The sequence below is a fragment of the Alligator mississippiensis genome, chromosome 4, assembly GCF_030867095.1.
Source record: "Alligator mississippiensis isolate rAllMis1 chromosome 4, rAllMis1, whole genome shotgun sequence".
NCBI classification, from domain to species: domain Eukaryota; kingdom Metazoa; phylum Chordata; order Crocodylia; family Alligatoridae; genus Alligator; species Alligator mississippiensis.
This window is the reverse complement of record NC_081827.1, coordinates 150,377,671-150,401,768: the sequence shown is the minus strand read 5'-3', so window position 1 is coordinate 150,401,768 and position 24,098 is coordinate 150,377,671. Positions and strand designations below refer to the sequence as shown.

Below are 24,098 nucleotides of genomic sequence, written 5' to 3'. Positions count from 1 at the left end.
CTGCAATAAGACCACCTTTTGGACACAAGGGCCACACCTTCATGAGCAAGAGTATGCTTTCAGCAGTACAAATAGTAGCAGCACAAATTTGTGCCGGTACATTGTGCCACAGTGCATGCCCCTGACCCTTTGCTTTGCAGCAGGACACACTGTCCTGCTGCTTCATGTGGTGCAGGGGGACTGGCTGGGGCATCGGGTGCCTCGACGTGGGGGCTAGCTGTCAGACAGTCTGCACGCTGAGGTAGCCTGTTCCCCAGCCGGTCAGGGACTGGCACATGGAGATGGGAGCAGGCAGCCCAGGGCTCCCTGCTTCCCCTCTCCATGTGCTGTTGGAGACCGTGCACTGAGGCACCCTGCACCCAAGCCAGCCGCTCTGTGACTGTGTGCCTCGAGATGGGAGCAGGCAGCCCTGGGCGGGTGCTCCCCTTTCTCCATGTGCCTCAGCACTTGGATTCGCTGAAGAGCCCCCTTGCTGAAGCACCTGGAGCCCCTGTACTGAGGCACCCTTTGCCCTAGCCAGCTCTGGAGCACGGGGCTGGGGCACAGTGTGCCTTGAGATGGGGGGACACCCAGGGCAGTGTTGGGCTCTGTGGCCCCTGCCTCCACCCTGCCAGAGCTCTGAGCCCTCTGGCCTCATCAGTGCCCTGATCCTGGCCCCTGACAGCAATCAAGGCTGCCACACATGCCCTCAGGCACTAATGGGACCTCCAAAACCTTCCCTGTAGGCCCAAGCCCAAACCACTGCTTTAATTACAACAAAAGCACCCTGCCTATAACACAAAACAATCCCTGTGATGGGTTCCAAAATAAACCACAATTCACTGGAGCTTTCCAATAACCTCTGTCCTGCCCCAGTAAGTCCTCAGTGCCTAACAGGTAGCTCAAAGGCAGTTTCCAAGTCCACCCAGCACTCCCCTGCAGCCTTCCTGGTTGAGATCTCCTACCCCAGCTTTCTGCAGGTTCACACTGACAGCCTGCTCTCAGGCACTGGCTCTTTGTGCCTCCTAAGCCCTGCAGACCCACAGCCTCTCTCAGCTGTTCCCTTCCTGGGGCTAAGGGCCTTCCTGCTTTCCCAGCTAGGGCTTAGCTCATCAGTTTTCAGCCCTTACTTCTTGGCTCCCTACCTGTCTTCCTTGGTTCTGTTTGATGCCCTGCTTACTTTCCCTAAGTTAACCCTGATTCTACCCTCACTGCCCCCCAGGGTTGCGCCCTCTTGCAGCTTACTGTGCTCTTACTGTCTAGCTCCCAGCTCATCAGTAGCTCGCTGGCCTCTTGGCTGCCAGTGCTACAGCCAGTCTATACTAGGCAGTAGTCCCTTGACTGGCTGCAAGCGTCTCCTTCCCTTCATGCACAGGTCTCTGCTGACATGGCAGTGATTCCTGGCTCTCTGCTCTCTCAAAGCCTTTCTGCAGCTGCCCTGGGTCCTACCTGCAGCCTTCTCTCCTCCTCCAGTGACAGTGCCACTCAGGCACCCTGTCCCAGTGAAACAAAAGGCTGCCAGAGCTGTTTTCTCCACCACTCTGTTTCCTCAATAATTTTCTATCAATATAAACAAAGCCTATGGCTTTTCTGGTAATTTTTCTAACTGATAGTAATTTCCCCAGACGCTACTGACAATTCCCATGTAAACCCTTTAGAAAGGTAGGGAATGCTCAGGAAAACCTTATTCCCATCTCTAAATGACAGGGTCATTGTGCTGAGTAAAACATTCAGGAGTAGGTCCTTTCATTACATGAGTCAGCATCATTTTCTCAGTCTACGCATCTCTTGTCTTCTTTATGATTCCTAAAGCACTGTAATGTATCAGCCCATGCAGCATCAATACCCACTTGCAAATAAACTTCTCAGTTTGCTTCACTTTACCCATTAACAGTTAGGATTTCTCCCTGTAGGAAGCAGGCACATCAGACTGGTGAATGGGACAGGTCGCTGCGCTGGGAGAGTGGAGATTTACTACCAGGGCACCTGGGGGACTGTCTGTGACGATTCCTGGGACCAAAGAGACTCCACTGTTGTGTGCAAACAGCTGGGATGCGGACATGCCATTGAAGCAGCTGGCTCCACTCATTACGGGGAAGGCTCAGGACAGATCTGGCTGGATGATGTGAACTGCTCTGGGAATGAATCCGAGCTCTGGGAGTGCCCTTCCAGGGGCTGGGGTCAGCACAACTGCAGGCACAAGGAGGATGCAGGAGTGCTCTGCTCAGGTCTGTTCTGTGACGGCTGTTATGAAACTGGGTACCAAGGATATAAGAGAGAGGGACAATTATTTGAGGGGTTAGCTAAGCATGCTGGGGACCTCTCCATGTCTGTCTCAGACTCGCTTCTTCCTCCTTTCATACTAGGGTCACCTACATACACAGTCATAATGGGTGCCTGAATTGAGTCTGCTGAAGTGTGCTAATTAGCATGCCTCCAGCAACCTCTGAATCTTATGTGTCAATGTCCCCATGCTTCAAAATGGCGCCAGGGATGCTTTCGCTAAAGCTGGTTGAAAGTGTTTTAGTTAAAGCACCCCCACCACCACTGTGAAGTGCAGGGAAACTGATACACTAGATGCTGTGGGCATTTTAATTAGAGTGGCTCGTGAAGTCTGCTCTAATTAAAGCACCCCACCCTGAAGCGTATATGAAAATGCCCAATGGCGTTACTCATCTGTTCCTACTGGCAGGTGTGGGAGAAATCATTGGCATTCTCTAGTCACTGCTGCTCATCTGGTTCTCCATGTAAATGTTAGGAAATGGCCACTTTCCACGTGTGAACCTTGTATTTCTAATTGCCTGGCACTGCCTCAAAAGACTCACTGATCCTTGGAGCTCTTCTCTGCTGCACATATACATCTGATTGCACAGGACTGTCAGACCTCATCATAATGGTGTTACTCATTAGTTCCTAGCTAGGGGTGTCGGAGAAATCATTGGCCATCCCTAGTGTTAGAAATTGAGCAGACCTGGGAATCTGCTTAGCTTGTGACTCGGAGGACATCTGACCAGGAGCCAGGGCACATCAGAATAGAGTCAAACCCTCTATTAGACTGCCTTTCTTTCAAATCACTCCTGCAGGCCTGGCATTGGCTGCATGGTAGGGCCTACCCAACCCAGCAAATCTCTTTAATCTCTTCCTTGATAGGGGCTAGCCAGTCTGCACCATCACAGACAGCTACTGCTGCTCATCTCTTTCTGCTTCTGTATGTTGAGAAATGGTGCGTTTCCATATTTGACCCTTGTATTTATAACTGCCCATCACTGCCTCAAAGAGTCACTGATCCTTGGAGTTACTGTGTGTAGTACTTATCTACAGCAGTGCCCAGGACTGTCAGTGCTCAGTGGGATCCACTCCAGTTGGTATCAAATCCAACCGCTGGACCTCCTTCTTGTGCATTTCCTTCCAGAATTCATGGATCTGAGGCTGGTGAACGGCGGTGACTGCGCTGGGCGACTGGAGATTTTCTACAATGGATCATGGGGAAGCATTTGCTCCAATTTGATGACTTCAGTCACTGCGACAATTGTATGCAAACAGCTGGGGTGTGGAGATGAAGGCGAAATTGCTGAAGACTTTACATATGGACAAGGTTCTGGCCACACATGGTTGGATCACATTCAGTGCCTTGAGCATCACAACTCCCTTTGGCAGTGTCCATCGAAGCCATGGAGCCCCCTGTCATGTGCTAATCGGGGAGAAGAGACCCATATTAAGTGTACTGGTAATGATGCCATTTTTTGCCCACAAACGCGTATGAAAACCCACATAGGTGTTCTTGTACATGTATGTACACACACCTGCATTGCATGTTTGATTCACTGAAGTGCTATAATAGAAATATTTCAGTTGCAGTATAGACAGTTCTATATTCCCCAAAATGATAGAAAAGATTCTCATTCTCTCATTCACAGAGTCCTGTGTGCATCTGTGTGGCTATTAGACATGAAGAATCAGACATGGGCCCTCGTTGTGAAGTTTAGTTTAGGATCAATTTCCCATCTCTGTTTATATGCACACCTCTGTATGTACACACACACACACACGCATAAAAGGGGTGTGCATGTCCAAGTTGATATGCATGTCGAAGAGATGTGCATGTTGAAGTTGATTTGAGATCTGAATTTTAGTTTTCAAACTAGCTCAAAGGTCATATTTTTTTGTCTATGGGTTGTCCATGCCGTTGTCTTTTATGTAAAATCTCCTTGTAAGGGATTGCAGTTGTCAGCCACAGGCAGAAATACAATGCATCAGGTGTCCATAGGGCAGGGATCCTCCACCAGGGATCTGGGGCACCCTGAGCTGCCACAAGAGCTTTGAAGGGTTCTGCAATGTTAGAAGAGATAAGCAGGTGTGAGGAGATAAGTGCAGGCTTGGGCTTGTCCCTGACTGGGTAATGCATCAAACATAGTGAGTGGACCCTCTGCAAGGAGTTAAGCATTGTAATAAATAAATGAGCTGTTGGAATAAGGGGCCACTCAAGTCACCAACACTATAGGGGGTATCTAGATTCAAATGAAGGTTGCCATGACTAAAAAGGATGAAAACCACTGTCACGGAGCAACACAGCTGGCAATGAACAGGGGGAAAGCCTTAGATACACTAACTGTTAAACAAATTTAAATTTGTATTGATATAATGATGATATCAGACTTCAACATACTGGTAACTTCTACTGTCCCTCATAATGTACACAGTAACTAGCCCATTCCAGCAGATTTATTTTAAACTTAGGAAGCAAAGAGAAAACAACTCAGACACAGTTTTCTGAGTGTCCAAACTCCACAAGCTGCACAGCTACCTCTCCCCTTCTATGAGTCTCCTCCTTGTTCCCTAAGGCCTTACCCAGGTCCCCAATAACGTGGTTTCTGCTTTTCCCAGACAAGGAGAAGCTCTGATTTATGGGAGGAGAGGACAGATGCTCAGGGAGAGTGGAGGTTTGACACCATGACTTTTGGGGAACAGTGTGTGATGATTCCTGGGACCTTGTGGATGCTGATGTTGTGCTGGGACATTATCCTCTGGGACAGTTAAGCTAAAAGTGTCTGGGGACCTATACACAGGCCCCACTCCTGCCCTGACGTACTAATTAGGACATCCTAGAGCAGACTTCATTGACTGAGTCTGATGGAGCATGCTAATTAGCATGCTCCAGCAACCTCCACATCACCTGCACATCCCAGTCCTGTTGAGAGGGCTTCTGAGAAGAAAACCCTGCCCACCAACTCCCAGTCTGATTACAACAAATCCAGAAATGAGGCAATGATACCTGCTCATCCCCATGTCCACTCCTGGTCACCAGGTCTCCACCTCCGAGATTCCCACAAAGACTCTCAGAGTGGATGCTTTCCTGGTAACAAACCTGCCATCTCTCCTTTCATCCAGATTACCACTATCCTTCTTTCTTTCCTTGCAGATAGGACTGAAGCTGCTACATCCCCACAGAGAACAGGTGAAATGCCTTTCTATCACTGGGGGTTACATTTCACTGGTGCTGGGTTTCCAGGGTGATGCCCTGTAATCTCCATCCTGAGGGTATAACAGAAGTCACCGAATGAAGTGGATTTCATCTGATGGGATATGTCCCAATACAGTTGATCCACTTCTCTGGGTGAAACACACATCACCTCTTGCCCTGCACAGGGCAGGGGCCCAGTCCTGCAGGACAAGGGCAACATGTTCCCTCCTTACACACATGTGCCTTAGCAATTCCCTAGGGCATGTATTTATTAGTGGGGAAAGCCCGGGTTTCCTTCCTACAGATACATACCACAGACAAACTCTGGGCTGCATCTTTGTAGGTGGGTAACCACAGCTTTCTTCACTTAGAGACATGCCTCAGGGATTTCCTGCGCATGTGGCTAAGCACAGACATGGGCTTTCTCTGCTTACAGTGACACACTCCAGGGATCTCCGAGGTTAGTCACTTTAAGCGGGGAAAGCCAACTCTGGTGCGCTCCAGTGCCTGAGACTGCAATTTGGCTGATTGCCCATCTCAGCTCTTCCACGTCAGTGGATCATCTGCAGGTGCCTGGGGAATCCTGAATGGGGAGCTAGGACTTACTGGGGAAAATTCGCTCAAGCCACTGAAACCCCTGGAGTGCCTGCCCAGAGCACTGCCCACGCTGGGGAACTGCCCACGCTTTCCCACTATAAACCTAAAAGATTTCTGCCACCATGAAGCTTTGCAAGTTTGATACCAGTGATGTTGTGGCTACAACTTTTGAGCATCTCAGGTGCACCAAGCACTACAGACATCTGTTGACTTGACCTCTGCACTGCTATGAACATTTTTATAGTGGCACAAAGACAACATATGTTTCTACCCTGCAAGAATGAACTCCACCTCTTGGAGTGAGGGGTCCACCAAAACTGTTACCTGGGGTGGGAGCTGCAGTGGGTGCTGAGCAGGAGCCATTCCTGTCCAGTGGCTCCAGCACAGGCGCTTCCATGAGAAACTGCCTGTGTTTCAGCACTGAACTTGATGCCATGGGTGATTAAATTAGAGATTGCATCTGTCCACTATGCCCTCCTGCTTCTCCCAGAAGTCTCTGCCTCATGAGTGTTCCTTTTCTTCCAGAACCACCTCAGCGCCCATCTCTGACAGGTGGGAGAGACATGGTGCCCATAGTCATCTGTATTGTCCTGGGGGCCCTTCTCTGCCTGGTCCTGATCATGCTGGGGGGACAGGTGCGAAGCACCAGGGCACTGCGCAGAGGTGAGTCCTCTTTAGTCTCACTGTGGAAAAAAGCCCCTGCATCAGCAGAGGGAGGTTCAGGTGAGGGAAAGGACACTGGCAGAGCTGTGATGCAACCTGGCCTGGAAGGTAATGGGAGGTACAGCTGAGGAGGGGAAGATGCTGGAAGAGCTGTGAGAGGGAGATCCAGCATGCTTGTGAAATCAATCCTACCATTGCTGACCATGCACTACAGTTGTGCAGGGCTCCCGGGAAATACTCAAATGAAGCTGAACTGGGGCAAGCTCACAAGACTGAGCAAGACAAAGGAAGATTTCACAGGAGATTAAAGAGATGGGAAATATGGGCAAAAATATTATGTTGGGTTTGTATTTGGAAAACTGGCAGAATCACCACTTGTGGAAGTGTTCATGAGGAGAAAGATCAGTGGGATGGATACTATGAAGAAAGAAATTATTAGGAAATCAGCTGGCAGAAAAAGAGAAAGGAGCAAAGAAAACAAACGGTAGAAAAGGGAAGGTGGGGGAAAGATTCTTATACTTGGCAGAATGAGGGTTGGCAGTTCCCCCTTATTGCAACCTCTCGTTTATAACTTTCAGTAGAACCCAGTGTCAATGTTTGCAGTTTGCAAGTGGGCGCATGTGTGCATCTGGGTGTGCGGGTGGAAGTGTGAATATATTTACAGTTTTCAACTACGTGACATTAGGGAACAGTTAGTCTTATGATGGTAGTAAATAGAAAAGATTTAGGTTGAGTGTATGACAAGATTTTGTGACAGGGGAATAGCCCATGTAATGGTTTCCAGAGGGAAGTATTTAATAGATTTGTTCAGTGTCACACTGGACATTTTTCTTTAGATTGGACAAGGACGTAGAGCTGTGTTGTAGGGCTCAGCTGAGCTCCAAAGGAAAAGGCTAGAGGACCCCTTAAAATTTCCTGTCTTAAGATTTCCTGTTTCCATGACCATCTGTAAATCCTGCCATTTGTTTTCAGCGTCTGGAAGATACTCAGGCCCCTTAACTGATGCTGTGTATGAGGAGATTGATTATAACCTGATGAGGGAGAAGCTCGAGATGTTCAGTCGCTCAGGTCTGTGCGCCCCATTGCTAACACACAGCAAGTATTTTAGGGTTTCATTACACATTACACTTTAAGTTTCCCAAAGGTTTATCAGTGTTAGTGTAGTTAGAGTAGTTAAACATTTGAGTTAAAAACCTTTTCTGCCTGTCCCCAACTTGCAGAGCTGAGAGTTGCCACTAGAGGGCTGGCGAGCCAAGACAGGCTTCTGTGCCCGCTCTCCATGAACGTGGGTTGGAGAGATCGGGTCATGTTGGCAGGAGCGTGAGGTAGAAGTGGGAGAATTTAATGATGAGGAATGAAATGGTGGTTAGAGAGGCAGTGGATGGGAGTGGTGGCTTGGGGCTGGATGGTGAAATGTAGTCAGGCCTAGTGGCAGAATCTGTTTCCTGGGGATGTCCTCTATGTCATGGTCCAGTACAAACCTGAGACAGTGGCACTGAGTCAAATTTAACAAAGCATTCAAAGTTTTCTGTGATAACCTCTTGAAGGAATAGGTAGTCAGATCCAGACACTCCTTGTGTGTGAGTAACGGGCAGGGAACGGCACAAGGAATAATGTGCTGAGCATCGAGGAGTCTATCGCTGAGCAAATCCAGATCAATGGCCAAATTTTTTCTGCCCTGCCACCCTGCCATGAGCATAGAGACCAAGCTATGTCCCAGTCTTCATGAGATCCTGCACAGATCCTGGCTGTAATAAAACACATGATCCCAACAGTATGGGATGCACTTGGGCAGGGCTGTATCCTTATTTATTCAGGAAGAACAGAAGCTGGAATAAGTCCTCTTTTACCAATGCCCATGACCTTTCCCTTTCTACCCAGAGCACTCTGAGAGGTTCCTTGTGCTCCTTAGGAAAGAGCCATAGGTCCAGGGCAGCAGGGTTTCCTGGGAACTCGGAGCATCCTGGAGAAATGGACAAGTCCAAGAGAAACTGAGGGCAGTGTTTGTTCTTGCAGAGGAAACTTCCCCTGGGGATTTCCAGCAGGATTATGACAGCGTGGAGGAGCCTGAATGGAGTGACATCCCTGTGCCTCCAGGCGGTAAAGGTGAGGAGCAAATCCATACCACAGAGACAACGTGAGTCTGCTGTGAAACTTCCATTTTAGAGGAAAAGAGTACACTTTATGAGTATGTTCCTGAGGGGGGCTGAGGTTTCAGTCTGGAGAGATGTGCCCATATCTCCTTGAGATCAGCAGGAGCTCATTGTGCTCAGTTACTCAGGCTCCAAGTCATGTGTAAACAACTGTTTGATGAGAACTGAATCTATAATACAATGCAGCCAAGTGTTTCAGTATGTCTGATGACTTGCCAGAACTATGACAGCAATGTGCCCTGGCCCCAACCTCAGTCTTGTCCACCACTGTAAATGGCAGCAGGTAAAATTAACATAGGTGACTGAGCAGTCAGCACCAGTAACACCAGCAGCATCTAAAGTAGGCAAACTGAACTGTCACAGAGCCTTTCTTCTTATAAAGGAATTGACAGCAAGAAATAAAGATGTTGTGGTGGATATCTGTTACTCATGGTGTGTGATGGCTTACCTTGATTTTTTTTTATGTTGATATGTTTATTATAAAAAAAAAAACAAAAAACAGAATAGTTAGAGAAATATATCTTAGGAATCTTTCAGGTTGAAAAACCCTTTATCAGGCTGAGGAAGTACCTACACTTGGTGTGTCTCCTGGTTCTGGACAGAAGGAATAGTAAAGAAGCCAGAGGCTGACCTGGCACGCAATGCAGGCAAGAAAGTCAGTCATTGAAAATGGAAATCGAGGTATCAGGGGGTGAGGGACAGACTGGGGTGGAGGGAGGCGCGGAGTGCGGGAAAGGGGATTTAGCAGCGCAGGTAAAAGTGCAGATGTACCTGGGGAGTCAGAAGTCTGGCAGGTTGCAGTTGGTGGTACCAGTAAATGTGTGCGGAGGGCAAGAGTGTTGGTGGTACAAGTAGGGGTGTATGTGATGCAAATAAGAAATGTTAAGTGGCAAATATATGGCTTAGCCCCTGTATAAATTCAAAACTGTGGGTGCAAGAGCGTAAGAAGGTGTGTTTTGCAAATAAGAAATGTATTAAAGCAAACAGAAATATGGCTTTGTCCCTATATACATTCTCTAATGTATGCTGCAAAGCTTTAAATGTATAGAAATAAAATATAAATGTATTACACTTCCTATATGAATTAAATTCGACAGTAATCCTATCCAATATAACTATAGAATTCAAAAGAATGAATCAGTGAATATAATAAAATAAAAGAGCCTCAAAGAAAAAGGTATTCTGAATCTGAAATCCCTCTTGCTAGCGAGTAGGGAATCCTTTAGAAGATCAGTGCTTCTAACCGTTGATGTCTGACGCTGAGCTGCTGGAGCACGCAGCTCACTGACTACACCAAGACAGAAAGCAGGGCACTTCAAACAATGCTGCCTTTTATGCAGTTTTTCCATCCCTCCCCCAGAGCACTGGGATTGGAAGGGACCTCAGGGAAGGATGACACCCACTGACCACCTACACAGTCAGAAATGAGAGCACTCCTTCCCTGCCTTCCCAACTCTTCCCCCTCCCTCGCCTTACTTATTTGCTGTTTCCCTGCAGGCAAGCCCATCTTGAGCTTCAAAATTTGAAACATTTTGAAAATTTTTAAACATTTCTTCTTGCCTCATTTTGTTTCAAAGCTCTCGTTTTGTTTCAATGTTGATGTATTCAGCTCAAAAAGTGTTGAAACAGTGTCGAAACGTAAGTGCCAGTGAGATTTTGCACAGCCTTAGAAACAAAAATATTTCAAAAAGACCTTGTTACGTTCTGGACAATTTTCTGAGTTGCCAGAGGACCTGGAGTCTACCTCGTCCCCCCTCTCCCTTCACCCACAAATGATTTCTTCTGGGGAGACCTCTCCCTGTGATGCCCTTCACTCCTTTCCTCCAACTAATGTTAGTAACTCAGTACATCTTTACACATGCTCGGAGGGGGAGGGGGTGGGGAGCACTTTAATTAGAGCAGCTCCAATAGCCTCCGTAATTAAGGTGCGTACAGTGTCTTGTCTTGTGTATTCAGCATCCCACACTTCAAGATGATGGTGGTGCTGCTTAACTAAAGCTCATTTAATGAGCTTTAGTTTAGGCACCTCTGCCACCATTTTGAAGCACAGGGGCGCTGAATACATGAGACGTGGGCACTGCTGGAATACACTAATTAAAGTGCTCCAGCAGACCCAATTAATTACAGCATGTTGGAGGAACATCCCTGCCCATCTACAGGAACTCTCTGCTTTTAAAGGAGCACTGTAGAAGATAAAAAAGGCTCAGACTGGGAGGGGTTAGTTTATTGCCCTGTGTGGAAGAAGGGTAGAACACAGGATCTCTGCCTTCCCTACTGAGTGTCCTCACCACTGAGCTAGGGCAGGAGGGGACACGTATATCCCTTTTCTGTGCCTGACATGAAGTCTGGTTGTCCTGGGTTTTGAATGACTCCACTTCAGTGCTTAGACTTTTAATTCTAATTAGTGCAAGTAAGTACTATGGCTCTTGGTTCACATTACGAGTCCCCATCACTACGGAAGTTTCCATGTGGGCAAGTCTGTGTGCCCACCAATAGAATTCCCCTCGGTACGTAAGTGACAGAATGTCCCATAGGCAGCAAAAATAGACACTTTGGGCACCTCTACAAAAGTACAGAGGCTGCAGATGTGATTCATCTAGTCTGCTGGAGCATGACAATAACCGCACTCCACCAGCCTCCTGCGTCTCATGCATCAGTGACTCCATGCTCAAAAATGGCGGCAGCAACACCTGAACTCAAGCTTGTTGAATGCGTTTTAGATCAAGCACCCACTCCCATTTTTAAGTGCAGGGATGCTGATGTAAGAGACACAGCAATGCTTTATATACAGCTGCTCTTGGAGCCACTCTATTTAAAGTGCCTCCCCACCTCCACTCTGGAGCACATGTAAAAGTGCCCCTAGATGACCAGAAAATAAGAGAACATCACCCAAAGTGCATACAAGCACTGAAACAAACACTGATATGGCAGGGTGAGCTGCAGTTCATGCACAACCAATAAAACTTATGTTCAGTGTTCACTGAGTATTTCATTCTCAGGCTTGGCCTCCTCATTTTGAACTCCCACAAATTACTCACATGTGCCAGCTGAGCTGCTGCATTTGGCACCTTCCCACAGCATAAAAGCCCATCTAAACTTTGAAACGTGCTTCTGACTTTCACCTATGCAACAGTCCTATGACAGCGAGTTTGTGGTGAATGTTGTGGTCTCTCATTGCCTCATGGCTCTGGGCAGTGGAATCCTCTCAGCTTCTTGTCCCTTTCAGGTCATGGATTTCTGTCTTCAGTAGAGGAGCTCTCATGTCCAGTGATTCCTTCCTCTGTTGCAGAGGCCCTTCCCCTGGCTAGAGATGTCACTGAAGATGGTTATGATGAAGCTGGAGAAGTTCCTGACCTGGCACATTTTCCTGTTTCTGGACTCACTGGTGTCTCAGCAGAAAGGGTGGAGAACTTGCAGACTTACAGGGACTCTCAGACAGGTGAGAGGGAAGGGCAGTATGTCCAGTGCTCACAACATTATCCCTTGTCTCATGACATAAGGTCTTTCAAAATTCTCAGCTCCTGGAGGAAAATGATCACAAGAAAAATGGTTTCCCTTTAAAGATCAGCCAGCTTTCTAGGCCATATTACTGCAGAAGAAACCTTCAGGACATGAAACAGGGTTAACTTTAGGGATCAAATGCAAAAACCACAGTGTGTAAAAGCTTAAGATAAAAGTCTAAAGTAGCCACCCTGAGAGAGGCTGACATGGGGCATGTAAGTACCTGTCATAAGAGGCCCTTGAACTTTTCGTCCAAGTGCTAAGATACTGCCTTACAACCTGCAGGGAATTGTCTTGGGATGGATTATACAGTTTTGTGAACTAAATGAGAATAAACTGTGAATCTGCTTTATGTGAGACTTGCAATGTCCTCCACTCTCCCGTCCTTGCTCTTGAGATATATTATGGTGAAGGGAGACCTCTCTTCGGTTTCCTTCTGGCACGATGTCTCCCTAGGGCTACAGACATTGTCATAAGACAAAGTGACCCTGTCATTCAGAAGAAGAAAGAAAACCCCTTATTTCCTGATACCTCTCTTGAACCCAGCAGATCACAGCACAGGAGCCGATCTCCTCCCACAGCTTTCTTTGTAGAATATCTTTGACAATGTGGGAGTGAGTTGCAGTCTTTTTATCAGCATCATAGGATCCTCAGAGCATTTTGCCCATGTGTGTAGAATCACAGACAGCTGTTGAAGACCATCTCACCCATAAGGAATGAAACTCTGGCTAAGAATAGGTGCCTGGAGTGAAAAGATGCCAAGGATTCATGTTGAGAAACACTGCCATCAGCTGAAAAGAACCTACTTCCCTGGGTGCCTCCAGGCTAGAATGGCTTACTGTTCTCAAGGTAAAGACTTGGAATAAGAGAATTATAAATATAAAATACAAATTACCCCGTTTGACAGGTCCATTTAATGCCTTGTTCTGATTAATAACCTGGTACCTGAAATTCAGATAAACGGAGATCAGGGCCTAGGCTTCCTACACAGTCCCTGAAGGGAATTAAGAGCCTCCAAAGGGTGCCCCACCAAAGTCAGTGCTCAAGTCAACAGGAATTGTTGAGAGTAAGGGTGTTCTTCACCTACATCCATTCTTAGAGCTATCGCTGACCAGGTGTGCTTCTGAACCCCAGTTCCTGTTTTCAGGAAGGCAAGGACCTAATGCCACTGCCACCAAACTGTTTCATAGCTGTCTGGTATTTAGAGCACTCCCAGGTTAACTGTGAGAGTTGTGTTCCAGGCCCTCTTCCTCCCGATGGACTCAAGTCCTGATCCTGCATTGCTCAGAAGAGTTGCCTGCATTGTTCAAAAGATGTCAGGAATGCAATGGTCCTCATCATGAATCTGAGCATCCGTGCTGCAAAGAATGTAAGCATAGCCCTTGCAAGCATAGAGCGTAAGAATGGAAACTTGTCTGGGCTCAGTTAGAAGAAGAGATGGGAGACCAGTAGCAGCGCATGATGTAGGCTGCACACAGTATATGGGAATGTGTGTGGGCTCATATTAGACATATTCTCTGCAATTTGTTTTTGTTGATATTTTTCAGAACGGAGCATGCCCTGGCTTAAAAGTGAAGGAATCTTTGAGCCTGTGCAAGATGACCCAGTCCTTCTTCCTGGAGACACGGGTTATGATGACGTTGAAGAGGTCATGTCTGTGTCATCACTCTAAGAATGGATTTGTTTTGAGATTAAACCCCGTGGGAGTGTAAATGCTGGATGATTAGCAGCCTTCTATCCAACATACACACTAGGCCGTAGTAGCCAAAGGGGCAAGCCCACCTGGAACTATTGTGACTCACTGTTTGAACAGGGTTTTTTGTACTGGTCAAGATCTCTAAATGTGACCAAGGAAGGAGCTGTAACTTGCCTTTTCATTTTGCACTTCTCAGGCTCTCCAGGCATTTTCTGGGTTTTATTCTTTATCATCAATTTAATCTTTTTTCGTAAATAAAACATTTTTGTTAGTAAGTTCAGAGTTCTGCTTTTCTCATGAAGTCCATCAGCTATCTCCCTCGGAGATGCCACTTCTCTGGGCCTCCTCACTCCCTGGTTGTTGTCAATTATTGTCAGAACAATTTGAAATGAAAGGCGTCACTCAGAAGAAGAATGACCCTTTCTACCTACCTCAAGTAACTGCCACAGTGACAGCGGAGATGCACTCAGGTGGTGTTCAGGTGAACTTGGACTGTGAGCAGACATTTGTGTAACACAAAACACAGAGCTGCTGAGGCTGAGGCCACTACTCTGTCTGATAGCATGGTGGAAGACCTCTGTGCCATCCAGTTCACAATGGGAGGTCAACCACACTTGATTACTGGATCTGGTCATGCCAGGGAGTGCCCGATCAGGGCTCTGAACAAGCTTTAAATATTTCTTACAAAGCTACCAGGGAAAGAACAGTGCTAGAGGATGACCAGGGTGATTTTCCATATACTGAATGTGACTAGCCATGCTGCTCAATGGAGACTTCAATACTGAGCTCCAGCTCCAGCCAAGGGAAGAGTAGTTTCTTTCTGGAATCTGAGAGCTTTGAGATTGATGGATCCATATTGCAGGTACCGGCACCCAGAACACAAGGGGGTGATGGGGTAATAAGAGGCTGTGACAACCCCATATCCAGTTGCTGCACTAGTCCTATAAAGCAGGTGTTATCAGCTTGGGGTACGTGTACCTCCTGGGGTACTTGGGAATGCCCTAGGCAATACGCAAGTGCAGGCACGGATGGAGCACCACCACCTTCCAGGAGCAGGGCCGGGGCTGGGCAATTTTGGGGACTGAGTGGTGGCACTCTGTCCCTGTCCGCGTGTCCCCCCCTGCCCTCACCCACCCCATCCTTGCCACCCCCGGGGCAACAAGCTCCATGTCCAGCAGCATACCACCACCCCTCCACTCTGAATCAGGACATTCACATCCCCCGCTCCTCGGCACTGGTTCGTGTCCAGGCGCACGCCACCTTAATCTCCGCTCTGTATCCAGCCACTGGGGGTACACACATTAAACTGGCTGATAACCCCTGCTATAAAGGAATTCTAGCCAAGGTGCCAGTTAGGAGCCACATAAAACTCTTGATGGGAGTTGTGCAGATGTCCCCTTAAAAAGGCACTTGGGGGACAATCTGCTGACAGGCCCTTCCCTGCCCTCCCCTCCCCTCCTCTCTCCTCCCCTTCCCTTCCCTCCCCTTCTGGCCCACCCACTCCTGGTGGGGACAGGGTAAGTCACAATGGATCTATTTGCTGCCTTCTGTGCCCACCACTCCAGGCTTTCCTGCACACAGGCTTGGGTAGGGATCCTAGATCCAAGTTTCCCTCAAGCAGAAAGGGTGGAGAGGATCATGGGTTAAACGCAGCCCCTGAAACCAGGAGAGAGACAGAAATTCCAGGGAAAGGGGCCTCCTCTGGGACTCTCAGATAGACGATGTACTTTTGGGGTGGGAGATTGAAATGAAGTGGGGATTTCTGGGGCTGATGATGACAGAGCAGAGAAGGGAAAATTCTGGGTGCATGTGTCAGGGAGAGGGGAAATGAAGGGTTTAAAAGACAGCTGCAGTTCAGGGAAGGATGGCATCAGGACACTGTGAATGGCTGTGACACAAGGGACCTTGGAAAGTGTGACAATGGAGGGAGGGCTCCAGGGACAAGCATTCCCTGCTAGGAGAATGGGAGAGGGACATTCAAGAGACTGTGTGTTCAATAGCAATGGGCACACAAAAGAGCTTTGCGGGGTCCCAGCTAAGACTTCTGTTTGCAGTGATTCAACTACCTAATAGTAAATATAGCCCCTGTTTCTCCCTATTTAGGGGTATGGCACTAGTCCCCAAAACCTAGTAAATTCAGGTAAGTTTTTTTTCCCATCATACTCATCTAGCAAACCTGCTACCCTGTCAAAGAAGATCGTCAATTTGTTTGGAATGATTTGTTCTCAATAAAATGGTGTTAGTCACTAGGGGCACTAGAGGCTAAATAATGTTGATATTTATTGCTTTAAGATTTCTAGAGGAGGCATTTGTGCGCATGTGTTTAAGAGGGATCTAGAGAAAGATATCTGAAGCAAAGTAGAAATGACACATCTCCTCCTTTGCATTTCTTAGTTCATCTCATGTTCATCATTTGACAGTAGATCCACATTTCCCCTGATCTTTATTGCCCATCTGAAGTATTGATAGAGCCATTGCGTATTGTCATATTTTCCCCCCTTGCTTACCTGACTTTCTCTGCTACCTATCGGTTCCCCAACTTTATTCACTTCCTCACACACCCTTCCCTCATTCATCTGTATGTCGACCTTGTTTTCCAGCTCCAGCAATTCCTGACCTGAGCAGCTGCACGCCAACTCTTCCAAAGCCCTTCAGTCCTGAGCTGCAGCCCCATTTGATGGTTCATTTCCACCAATCGGAGTAAAGTATACAAATACCCTTGTGGGAATAACCAATGACTGGTTCAGTCAGCTCTCATATCACAATGCCTCTGTGTACTCAGTAGTTATAAAAACTGCAGGAACTGGAGGGTGCAGGTGAAAAAGTAGCGTCAAGCTATTTTGATGTTCTCTTTTACTGATTGTCATCCAAATCACCATGGATCATCTCAGTGATGCCTGGGTTTCTCCTCAGTATATTGTAGTAGATTGCATATGGTCATCAAGGTTTATCATGTCACAGAAAGGCAGAGAAATGTCATCCAGCTAAGTATTCAGTGTTTCTCCACTTGGCCAGCAAGGACCTGCTGCTCCTCCCTGGCTATCTCTGCTCCTCCTTTCCAGTGTGACCCTACACAGTAGGGCTGTGTGAAATTTCACCGGGTGTTTTGTTTTGAACCTGTTTTGACATGTTTTGAGCCTGAAACAGTGAAATCAAAGTGAATCAAAAGGCTTCAAAACAGATTCAAAACAAAATGAGAGCGCTTGAAATGTTTCAAAAGTAAACCTGGCTTTAATGCTGGTCCCAGCCGGCAGTGGCAGCCTACTGTCATCCCATGCACAGATATGGGGGCTTGCACCCCCCAGGAGGAGTCTGGCACAGCCCCACAGCCCTCCTGGGGGTGCGGAACCCCAGATCTGCACACAGGATGACAGGAGGCTGCCGCTGCTGGCAAGCAATAGCAGTTGTCCTTTCAACTGTTTGAGGTGTAGTTTCCCAGAAACCTGTGCACCTATCTCCTTGAAGCTTGGCAGGCTTCATGGCCTCAGAAAGGGCTACCATCCATGCAATTTTCATCCAAATCAGGCAAGAAATGACAAAGTTTTAGACATTTTCATGATTCCCCATTATAGCCTATGGGCAAAACTTAGAAGCACGTCAAAACAGCAAATATGTTTTGACAAAACGAAACAGAATAGTGCTATGAAAAGAAATAACGAAATTAAACACTGTCCCTTTGAAATGGTGAACCTGAAGTCAAAATGAAATGGTGCTGTTCTTGCACAGCCCTACTTCTTAATGAATTTTGGTCAGCTGTTGAGGGCTGAAAGAGTAGCACCACCTCTTGACAGGTGCCCCAACTCTGGTCACCATCTTGGGAGCAGAAGTCCCACCACTAACCCCTGACCTTTGACACCAGAAGTCCTTCCCCTTTCCCCAAGAAGTACTCCTTTTGGGAGGATGGGGTTTTCCATCTTGGAAATGGAAAAAAAAAAAACAAACAACAAATATACTAAAAATCAGGCAGCTGCTCTAAGATATTTAAGGTCCCATGTTCTGGGAGCTACACGTGGTGGCAGGGAGTGGGGCCAGTCTGGCCTGGCTCCATCATATTGGGCACCATGTAGCTCATGTGCATCTCCCAGGACTTGGCCAGAGCTGTATGCCACTGGGGTGGGGGAAGCCCTGCACAATGGAGCTGGAGGCTTTGCCCCACTCCCTGCCACCATGTGCAGCTCCTGGGACTGAGCGGGAGCAGAAGAGAGTGGGGCCAAGCCAGCCTGGCTCCATTGTGTGGGGCACCCCACTCTTCCTGCATGAGTCCCAAGGAAGAGGGCCAGGCTGCCGGCTCTATCACGCAGGGTCCCATCTGAGTCCCAGAAGCTGCATGTGAGCTACGGGGAGCATCACACAACGGAGCTGGGCTGGCCTGGGCCCTACACTCCTATCAACAGTGGCCCTGTTTTCTTTAGCTTTAGCCCTAGTGGGAAAGGCAGAAGCAAGTGTGTCTGTCTCAGGTGAGAAGTGTCCAGACTGGGCCTGAGCTTGTAGGGCTGGGTCCGTATAATGGCACTGAACTGTGACATTAGGTACGTCAGCTTTCACTCACCCATTCCTCATTTCCATGCAGTGACTCTGTTGGTTGCAATGACTCCACCCCTGGTGTAAGCCATGGTTCTTTGTGGCCAAAGAGGTTCTCTCCCAGATTGCCCATGGAGGAGGCCAGGCTGGGGTCTGGGCAAAGCCAGGCTCATATTCTGGGTCAGGACTGGCTTTGGTGGGGCCGAGACCCAAATAGCCTATTTCACCCTGGAATAAGATGTCCACATGCCATGTTCAGGATCTCTGAGCTCAGCAGGGTTGGAACCAGGCATGTGCAGGGAGGTTCATACTAATCCAGGACTCTTCCTTCAGTTTTCTCCAATGGCCAGGCTACTGAGATACCCTATAAAATATGGTCACCCTACATAAATAGCTGTATCTGTTTCCACATACTAGGAGCATATATCCAGTTGTGACCTTACATTGCACTAAGCTGCATCTTCTACCTTGGAGTCAAGTAGTTTCTCCTCTTAGAAAATTTCTGAAAGCAGCTTCTCACCTTTCAATAGGGAGCTTCTGCCAGCTGGGGGACTAAATCATCGAATGCCTAGGTATCCTTAGACAACCATTTACCTCACATCAACACTTCTAGTACCTAACATCATGTATGTTCTTGTATTTGGTACTCTGGGAATACATGTATATTAAGTAGATAACTTCTTTTTTCCCCAGATATGCATCTGTCTGATGGACAGATTTTATTCCAGATCGAATTTAAAATATAAATATATTTACATGTTTTCAGACCTTTCGAGTGCTAATCCAATATCCTTAGCTATCAGTTATTCAAGAAGAGCTATAGAGGCACTCTCAGTCTATCCAAGGGTGAAAAAATACCAACTTTGCTTCAACTCTTTCTAGGTTTCTACTTCCCTCTTTGAAACATACACCACATTGTTTAGAAGAGTTAGCATACACTTGACCCCCTGGCGCCCTGCTTGATACATAGAGATTGACTTCCCTTTGAGCAACAGCTCCTCTGAAATATGCTTAGATGTGTTGTGGTCTCTGTAGTATGAACAGTTAACTAATAACTAATTCAGTTGTATGATAAAAGTACAAAAGTATACTGTTACGCCTCAGCTCTGTATTCTTGGGCAACCCTGGCACAGGATGCAGTCTGTCTGACTCACAAAGGACTCACCCCCCCCCCCCCCCTACATAAATGAAACTGATTAAGATGCAGTGAGAGATGCACCTAAAACTCTCCAGATAAGGGTGATAAGAGTGAACAACTGCCCTCGGTCTCATTTGCATCTGAGATGAAACCAGATGACCATTCATTTACATGAGAGATGGAGAACAGAAAGCCTGAAGCAGAGACTGCAGTGAATTCTGGGATCAGAGAAGCGGGGGAGCACTGCATGATGGGGAATCTGTGCTCCAATGTTAATCAACCCATGTTCACACACACCCAGCTCAGCATTTATCAGACCAGTTCTAATATGGATTTGCTAAGGACTTTTCCCCCCCAGACACACACACAGAGCTCTAAGTTTAATAGGCATCTCGGGCCGTACGTTCCCCAGTCCCACTATGGGAGACCTATTTAAACTTGATTGACTAAAACTCGGTTGCCGGGTTAGGGAATGCTGAGGCAAGAGACCGAGTCAGAGGGGGTATGGGCAACATTGGAACAATGGTTAAGGGTTCATCACAGCATCCAGCCTGCTGGAGCCCTAATCCCAGGTGTTGCTATATCTTTCCCGAGACGACTGGTGGGAGTCCTCTCCACAAAAGGTTATGAGCACCCCAATAATTGCTTTAAGTCTGTTAAAAGACTATAGCAAGATCTGGAAAAGTCATGCTAAGCTGAGGCTTGTGCACAACAAGTAAAAATCCAAAATCCTGATGCTGCAAGCTATCTATTGTTCCTGAAGAAACCATGAGATATCCCATCAGTATATCTGCCATCCATAGGAATTTCAAGCTGGCTCCCAAGTATTTGGGTTACTCCCTAATCTTAAGTGTTTCCTGATTATCAATCAGTTTCCTGAGATGGTCCAAACCAGATAACCCCTTGTCAATAGAAAAGACAATGATTTACACTACTGAGGGTGCTTCGAAGCAGCTGAACTAAGGGTATAAAAATCTGTAAGTGTGTGTGCTTAAAGAAAGAAAGAAAAAGAAGAAGCAGGAGGAAAGAGAGAGAAAAGGAAAGAAGAAGAAAACTCCTGTGCTGACACCATCCCCTGTCATTCTTGGGACGCTGGAAGAACAGATCGTCTCTCTCTTCAAGGATTGTGCTATGGACTGTGCCTGTCAGCTTTGCAGCCTGAGTACCGTGGACTAGGTGAGACCCCAGCATTCTCTCTCTTCTGTCTAGGCATAAACTTCTGAACCTGAACTGTATTAGTTAAGCTTGAGCTAAGTTTCCCCAAATACTTAGTGAAACTGTTGGCTACAAATGTCCAACTCGGGATCCTTAAAATTCTAGTTTATTAGGCGGATTGAAACACTGTAATCATAAACCTTGGGGCTGGTCCACACACACACACATGCACACATGCACACACATACACACACACAGTAGCAGGCTACAGAGTCGGGCATACCTATCCTACAAGCGCTGGAGTCTGTCGTTGAGGCTTCTTTCAGTGTGATGTTATCTTCCAGAAGGGGGTCGCCGGCTGGTCCTTCTGGCTGGACAGGTCTGGACGAGTTGGAGATCAAGAGGGCGCCACTGAGGGTCACTTTTCACTGCCTTTTATCTGTCCTTGGCAGACTTTGGTGACTCCCCAGTTTTCTGGTTTGCCCAATCCAGGGGTCATTGACCCTCGTAGGACTTCCCCCCCTCGGTGGCTACTGGACAGGATCTGTCAGCCCCAGGGGTCGTCCGCATGTACGTGCAGGTTTGGGAGTCTGTTGATGAATTTAGAATAGGGCTCTGGGACTGGTCGATCTGGAGATATTCAGCCCAAAAGTTGGTCTCTGGTGTTGATTAAGTCAGGCCAGGGCTTCTAGCCCTTGATCAGTGAGGTATAGAGATTTCCCAGTTGTTACACTGTCTTCTATTGAGTTCAGCTTCCAGGTGATAATTGCTGCCTGCTTCCATGTTACACATTCAATCACTGATTCACTCATTCTTTCAGAGGCCAGCCTGATACAGGGAAGATCAGTTTGATTCCTGCCTTTGTTAACAATGTTACAATGTATAACTTACTAAAACACATTTAGTTGAAAGTTGAAAGGTGAAGAGTATAAAATATAAGCTACAAATGCCATGGCACACAAATAGATAAAAATACCAAACTACAAGGGGAGATACAAAATGCACACATACAAATTTTAAAATACAATTCCTTATCTTAAAGTGAAAGAGAGAGGAAGGAAGAAAAGGTAGAAAAAGAGAAACATATCCAAAGAGGGGAGAGCAAATGCAGGCAAGAGGAAAAGGGGGCTTTCTGCTACATTAGAGGAAACGGGGGCTTTCTGCTACAAAACCAGGGTAGTATTGTCATTGTTTGTGTTTGTTTTTCTTTTGCATGTCTATTACTACTAGTACTATTATACATTTCATATGCTTAACAATAAATAACTTTTATAGTCAAACTGGTAGTAATTGGGTATATTTTTCCTTCTCTGCTTCTCTTTCCTCCCGTGCTCTGCAGCAACGCTTCTTTTACCTATGCTAAAGATCCCTGTGAAGCCTAAATTATTGTGGGGTCTGTTCATCAAGAGGCCAAAGATTGGGACGTGCTGAGTTTGAAACACATAAGGGGATCAGCTTGTACAGGCTGATTGACCCAGTTTGACTCAGACGTGCCCTTATGAACTGAATGCTGGCCCATGAGGGTGTCAGCTGGACACCCAGCCGGATTCAGGGGGATTCTGTTTACCTGTGTGCTTGTGTCTGACTGCATTTTATTGTTGCTCTTATGAACTGATTCTTGGCATATGAGGGTGTCAGCCTGTCCATGCTGATCAGCCCGGCCAGGTCAGGCGTGTCACGTTAATTTGTGTGTGTTTGTGTGTATGACTGATTTGGTGACTGGAGGAACCCAGTCCCATTGAGATTGAGTCCTGCAAGATAGCTCCACTGGGGGTGAGGGCTTGCAGAAGGGAGAGATACAGCTCCATATAGTAACACAAGCAGCACATTGACAGAATCACCAAGACCTTAGAAACTATCCCTAATAAATGAGCACACCCCAAAGTAATGGGCAAATTTGGTAACATAAAAGTACAAAAGTATACTCACATCAAATACCAAGGTTTGTAGAAATTCAAAGATACTAGAACTCAACATAGCTTCATTTAGCTACAACTAGGGACCGAATGGCAAATCAGTAAATGAACAGCATGCCATAAATCTGGAAACCAGCCGTGTTTCTATGTGGGTTTGTGACATACCTATAACCCATGGAGCTATGGAGCTATTCATGTGACTGATTTCATGCGCAACAGCCTGACCAGCAAATATACAGTGTTCTGCTGAGAAGGCATAAATTACTCCCACCTTTCAGAGGGGGTGAGGTGTGTAAAGTACGGGCTGGAATCGGGGCTCCTGGATACTACCTGTTCCTGTGTGGAGTTGTCTTGTCTCCTGATTAAAACAGGAGTCAGAGCTCTTGGCTTCTCCTTCTGGCTCTCCCATTCCCTCTGGCAGGGCACTTCCCTGCATTGTGACTCAGTTTTACCCTCAGTCCAGCAAGGAGAAGGCCTCTTCCCTAACTGATGCCACTAAGGAGAGTTACTTCAGAAGTAAAATTTAAAGCCCTTTGAGCTCAGGAGGACAATGGCTGAGTACTTTGGAGGTAGGAATCCTGACTACTTCTCATTAGCCATCCATGGCTGACATCTTATATTTACATTGTGACATTTGGAGTAACTGACCCGGAGTCACCCGTGGTTGTTGTCTAGCAAACCCCTAGGTTTTTCTTCTTCTTTTTTCTTTTTTTTTTTTTTACTTAAAATACATTTCCTCCCCTTCCCCAACTATTTCTGACTCTTTCTCTGCCCCCTCTATCCCTTATAAGTAGCTATAGGTAGTCATAGGTAAGCTAAGTTCTTGTATGCCATTATTGTAACAAGCCCCTTTTTATATTGTAAATAGTTTTCTGTTATTGTTATATTGATTTTTACTGTTTTATATTGATATTGCATGATTTAGGCCTGTTCCTGTAAGCTAACCAAAGTAATGTCAACCCTCCCTTGAGACATAATGGTAACAGGCCTAAAAATAGCTCCTGGTGAATGACCGGGCCATCAACTTAACAACCAGACCATCAATGTAATGACTGGGCCACCACCTTGCACTGACTTTTCCTGAAACCACAGACCTACTCCCAGGACCAGAGACAAAATCCAATATTTGAAAGATAAAGACCCTACAAGAAACCAGGAACATGGAAACAAAGAACAGAATAGAAACCAGCACTATACCTGAAACTGCGTGACCTTGTCTGAACAGGACTGGCCCTTGCCGGGGCATGTCCTTCCCACTGCAGTCATTGGCAGGCCACCCCATAAAAGGGATGCTAGAGAGTGACCTACTTGGGGCGCC

The 24,098-nt window shown here is 46.8% G+C and overlaps 1 protein-coding gene across 1 annotated transcript in view; it reads left to right on the top strand.

Moving 5' to 3' along the window:
* Positions 1-6,159: 6,159 nt before the first annotated feature.
* The window catches only part of LOC132250067 (antigen WC1.1-like), a 56,894-nt gene continuing 38,955 nt past the window's right edge, over positions 6,160-24,098 (top strand). Inside the window, exons 1-6 of the mRNA XM_059726231.1 lie at positions 6,160-6,184; positions 6,563-6,700; positions 7,673-7,768; positions 8,717-8,806; positions 12,143-12,292; positions 14,428-14,544. Coding sequence (XP_059582214.1) covers positions 6,160-6,184; positions 6,563-6,700; positions 7,673-7,768; positions 8,717-8,806; positions 12,143-12,292; positions 14,428-14,544 — 616 coding nt within the window. The remainder of the gene's footprint in view (positions 6,185-6,562; positions 6,701-7,672; positions 7,769-8,716; positions 8,807-12,142; positions 12,293-14,427; positions 14,545-24,098) is intronic.